General features: G+C 39.1%; 1 protein-coding gene across 1 annotated transcript in view; it reads right to left on the bottom strand.

Annotated features, from left to right (window-relative positions):
- Positions 1-753: 753 nt before the first annotated feature.
- LOC104855266 (amine oxidase [flavin-containing] A) overlaps positions 754-5,625 on the bottom strand; it is a 75,522-nt gene continuing 70,650 nt past the window's right edge. Inside the window, exons 14-15 of the mRNA XM_010614077.3 lie at positions 2,852-2,914; positions 754-2,662 (exon numbers count right to left, since the gene is read on the bottom strand). Of these exons, the coding sequence (XP_010612379.1) occupies positions 2,516-2,662; positions 2,852-2,914 (210 nt within the window). The 3' untranslated portion in view covers positions 754-2,515. The remainder of the gene's footprint in view (positions 2,663-2,851; positions 2,915-5,625) is intronic.

The following is a 5,625-nucleotide window of genomic DNA, read 5'->3' as shown; positions in this document are numbered from 1 at the left end:
ACCAAAGGGATATGCCCAAGCTATAAGCTAATTAGGTGAGAAGCCTTGGCTCAGAATCCACATCCGTGGCCCAGTCAGGCTGAGTACAGTATTCCAGCATTTAATCCATTCCCAGCCAACCTCAATAACAGGAGAGTCAAACCCAGTGTTGAGAATTTGCAGTCTCAGCACCAAGTGGTTTTTAAAGCCTATCCTCCAGAGAACAATGGCACAATGTGACCTCCTGCTATAGAAGCCACTGAGCCTTCTAAATAGACCTATAAGCCAAACAGGATCTGAGGCTGAATTGGGTGGTAGTGCACTTTATTAACAAACAGAACAGTATCACAGAGGCAAAATCTTTACTTCAATGTCAAATCACACAAATATGCATATTCCCACATGTAGCACAAGGGCAAATTTCAGATACAGAACATTAGACAATACACTCACAATTAAATGAAACACACTTTACAACTGTTCAGGGGAGTATGAGACCTTATTTAGCAGATGATTGTGACAAATAGGTGAGTTTTTAAAATCTAATTCTCAACCTGACTACAGAGTGAGATGACAGACTTCAAAATTGTGAAAAAGATGCCCTCAATAAGAGCCAGGCTCTATCAGCCTCTTAAGCTGACTTTTGTTTCTCTGGCTCAGAGAAAAGATCCATGGTATATTCGTGTGGGGTAAGCTCACACATGGTGGGTGTTCTCGGCTCCAATTTCACATCTAGATACATCTGGACTGGCATTCGTTTTGATACCCAATCTGTGGCTTAAGGGGGTTTATCTAATTAGGATGAACTCTTTGGTTTTCTAAAAAACTTGGAGAAGAGGGGAAACTATACCCTTGGGAGGTCTCCAAAATCCAAGACTTCAACATAAAAACAATGTGATTACTGTTAAAACTGTTGTAGGTTCAGAAGTTTAAACTGACATTTCTCAAGGCATGTCAAGAGTGAGTTAATTGATAAGTGAACAGAAACAACTGCAAGGATTAGGGACTAGATTTCTCACTGCAGTTTGACATGACACACAGCAACTCCACATACACTGGAACATATTCAAAACTTAAATTAGCTAAAATGCTTTTGAACTGCAAGCTAAAAAGTGTCAGAAAAATCCAACTCTTTGCTCTTAGGATTAAGTAAACACTGGAAAACATTTAAGTCTTCACATCAGTGTACAGAGATTTAAGTTTGCATTTAGGATAAAATTAATGTTCCAACAGATTTGGGTAGGCTGGTTTCCTCTAGCAATATTTAAATCTTCTTAAATAAAAACATTTTTAAAAGGGAATGTTTTAAGTTTGAAATCTTTGGAAAGGGCTTTTAAAAACATGAGTATTTGAAATGTGAAAAACAAGAGGTGGGTACTGTTCTGGGCCCACTTTATTCCTAAGAGAAAGAACTCAGTTTTCATATTATAAAATTACTCACTATCATTTAAATTATAAAACTAAACTAAAGCAAGTGAAGTTATATATACCCCTAATTTCCTTTCTGTATTTGACAGTCTCAAGTATTAATCAGGGATTTTTCATGTATATTTCAGTACTTCAGAGGAACTGGCATGCTAATATTAATTATGTTGAAGTCATGTAAGTTAAGACATCTATCTACTTCTATGAACATAAGACAAACCAATATATGCCCCTAAGGGGCCTTCAGATAGCTGGGAAAATACTGTTATCCTGAAAGCAGCATAGAATGTCTTCACTGACAAGGATGGACTGATGTCTAGCCACATTCCAAAAGGAAGAGAAGATGCCCATTGTCAGTCTCACTTGGAGATAGTCAAGGAGGCTTCGTCGGGGGCATTCCTGTCACTATTTTACTCTGTTCATCTAGGGAGCTGCACAAAAGTCACAGAAAATCAATTTAAGCATGATAGCTTGGTAAACATTCTCCTCTGTAAGAGAGGAAAACATACAAATAAGATAGTTGTGAGATTAGATGTCTAGAAAATTCACAGAAATCATAAGTTGTCAGGAGATTCCTGAGGCAGCAGCCCACAAGATGTCTCCCATCCTGGAGCCTGCAGGTCCCTGTCCACACTGTTTTCATTTACAATTTTCCTGATCCATAGTGGTAGTTGGTCACTCTAGAAAGCTGTAAGCCTCTGGGCTCTGTACCAACACTTCATCAGTCCCTAAAGATGCCACAGGCTAGGTCTTAACTTACTCCACTTCTACAGAGAGAAAACCAAATAATTTGTTTCTGAAAACATCAAATGTTTTACATTAAAGGTGAGAAAAAGAAAGTTGCTTCTCTTGAACATTTCTTGAAATCAACAGAGCAATCACAAGGTTTTAGCCTACAAAGTTAACAAGAATCAGTCACATAGACAAGACAGAACTGGATCTTACTGAAAATAATTAGGTAATTCTTTGAGTTGTTTTTACTTTAACACAGACTGAGAATAAACTGAGGAGGGTTTATATCAAGTGCACTTAAATGGCCAATGACACAGCCTTTAATTCATTTATATTTTTCTTTTGATGGTGAGAATGAGTAAGATGGAAGCCAGAAACTTCAGGACTGTGGCAGTAGCTTGTACTTGCGCAACACAAACAAGATGGCAGTTAGAGAGGTTGAAATCCCAATGATCTTCAGAAGGCCAGGCAAAGAAGGCAGGTTCCTCTCCAAGAAGGTATGGGTGATCTCAACTGATGGAACATCCTAGATGAATGAATATGTTTATTAGCAGAAAACTCTTGCTCTGACAAGGAGAAACAAAACCAATCTGTACTACTGCTCATGGATATCCCCTCAATAGGTGCATCTATAATGAAATCAGTGACTAAAAGAAGGGAGATGTGAGTTTTATGTCCTGTTACTAGTCTATGGAAATGAAGCAGTCAGACATACCTCACACTCAGGTTCTTGTACCCATATATCCTTCTTGGCCACCTTCCCAAGAACACTCAAAACCTGAAAGAAAGTGACCATGATATTATGAAATAAGGCTGTACAGCTTTAACAGATTCAAAGTACTATGTTCATAAAAGAGCTCCATGAGTGAGGGGCAGAGAAACAGATACTAAGATTCTTTCAGTGTCAAGAGGTAAAGAATGAAAGGCTAGCTCCCGCCCCAGCCGCCATCACTCCAGTGCCGGGAGGTAGCCTGGGCCCTGATCCACCGCAGGAAGGAGAGCCACACCTTCTCTTGCCCCAGCCGCCATCACTCCAGTGCCAGGAAGGTAGCCGCGGGGGCGCCCCTGAACCCCCATAGCTCCCCTTACGCCCCCTGCCCCACACTCTAAGACCTCCTGACTGTGCCAGTCTTTGGACCCACTCTGCAGAGGCAGAGGTGGTCATCAAGGGTATTTTTCTGAATTCCCAACTTGGAACATCTTCAAATAAAGGGCATGGGAAACCTGTAATAGAACGGTGTGGAGTTCAACCATTCAGAAGGATGGGGAACTCAATCTGGGCCTTACAGCCCGAGGTCAGTCAGCGCCACGGGGTTCAGCCATTAGCTAACTGAGATCAGGGGTCTTGCATCCTCGCTCTGGCTGAGACATTAAATGGTAAATACACTATATTGAAATTTTGTTCACTGCAGACATGTTCTGGACTGCTTCTTGATTTCAATTTAATTCAAATGATTTAAGGGTGATAGACTAGTGACTACCACAGGTGGTCAGTGTCCAAGTTGTGCTTGATCTTAATGTGTTGCTGATTGTATCAGTTGGGGTAAAGCATTGCCGTTGATTTGATGAGCTGTTTTCTCTGATGTTATGAAGATGAGAATGTCTGTGGGTCGTTAGAGACACAGAAGCTAGGGTGCAACTATATCAGGAAGATTTGGGTGATAATCCAGAGATTAAACCAAGGACAGTCCGACAACAAAAATTAAAATGAGAAAACACTTAAGCAAGACACAAGGACAGACTTCCAGTTCACCAATGGCAAACAGTAGGGCAAATGAGGATGAAAAGGCCGATAGTGAACCACCAGGACACCCTGAACTCAAAGCACAGGAAGTAACAAAACAGATCAATCAGGCTCTAGAAAAATTCAAAACAGAAATAATTTCCCAGATAACCATAGAGATAGTGAGCAAAATGGAAGTCGTGATTCGAGACTCTAGAGCAGAAACTGACAAAAAAATAGATGAGCTCAGGACCATGATAGAAGCCATGAAGGCCCAGCATAAGAAAGAAATGGAAAAAATAAACGCCCAACATAGGAAAGAAATGGAATCCATAAAACAGATTCAAACAGATATCCAGGAGATTAAACACTCTATTGAAAGTGTACGCAACAGAATAAAAGAATGCGAAGATAGGCTCTCAGATATAGAAGATAAGATTGCAGTCAGTGACCATGAAAAGAGAGGTCTCTTAAAAACAGTAAGAGATCATGAGAAATCGATCCAACAACTCCTAGATGATGCAAAGAAGAATAACATAAGACTGATAGGAATCCATGAAGTAGCAGGAGAAAATACAAATGACTTAAAAAAGCTGTTTGCAGAATTAATGACAGAAAACTTCCCAAACAGAGGGGAAGAATTTGACATTCAGATAACTGAGGCATATAGGACCCCAACTAGCTACAATCAAAAAAAAATCTACACCTAGACATATAATAATCAAGATCCCAGAAACCCAACAGAAGAACAAAATACTACAAGCAGTAAGAGAAAAGAAACAAATCACATACAAAGGAAAGCCCATCAGAATCACAGCAGACTTTTCAACACAAACCCTTGGGGCAAGGAGAGCCTGGAATGAGATATTTCAAGTACTAAAAGAAAACAACCTCCAACCTAGACTGATGTATCCTGCAAAACTCTCTTTCAAAATGGATGGGGAAATAAGACACTTCCACGACAAAGAACACCTGAGAAACTACATGAATACCAAACCAGCACTACAAGCAATTCTAAACAAGATCCTAGAAAAAGACAATGAAGGCAACAACACCATGAGGCCCAACAGAGCAAATCAAATAGGCAAGGCAAGAAACTAAAAGGAGAAGGTGAAAAAGTAAAAAGAGTCAACAAAAGGCCAATAACATGTCAATAATAAGTCAATGCATATCAGTTATAACCATCAATGTCAATGGCCTCAACTCACCAATCAAGAGAAATAGACTGGCAAAATGGAATAAGAAGCAAAATCCAACAATATGTTGTATACAAGAAACACACAGTGCAAAAAGAAGCCCATAGACTGAAAGTGAATAGGATAGAAAACAATTCTCCATGTGACAGGAGCCCCGAAAAAAAACAGGGATAGCAATCTTATTTGCAGACAAAGCAAATTTCAAATCAAAACTGATTCTAGTATTATTGATGTAGGATGGTACTATATCATACCTTTGTGAATGTAAAATATCTTGTACCTGCTTTATGATACATAGTAGTGACCGTGCTTTATCAGAGCTATATTTAATGATATTACTCTAGAATGTTCTCTTTACAGATGATGATTAAGATGCTAATAAAAAAAATGGTGCCAGGTATCATAACAGCAATAGAACTTTGCTGTTTTCTGGATATTATTCTTTTCTTTGATTTTTGTTTGTTTTGTTTTTTTTAATGGAATGTGCTGAATGTCTATAATATTGTTCAGATGACTGCAGAACCTCGAAAAGCTGTTGCTGCTATCGATGCATAACATACTGCTATTATT

The sequence above is a fragment of the Fukomys damarensis genome, unplaced genomic scaffold, assembly GCF_012274545.1.
Source record: "Fukomys damarensis isolate Sample0158 unplaced genomic scaffold, DMR_v1.0_HiC HiC_scaffold_39, whole genome shotgun sequence".
NCBI classification, from domain to species: Eukaryota; Metazoa; Chordata; class Mammalia; order Rodentia; family Bathyergidae; genus Fukomys; species Fukomys damarensis.
This window is presented reverse-complemented; position numbering and strand designations above follow the sequence as displayed.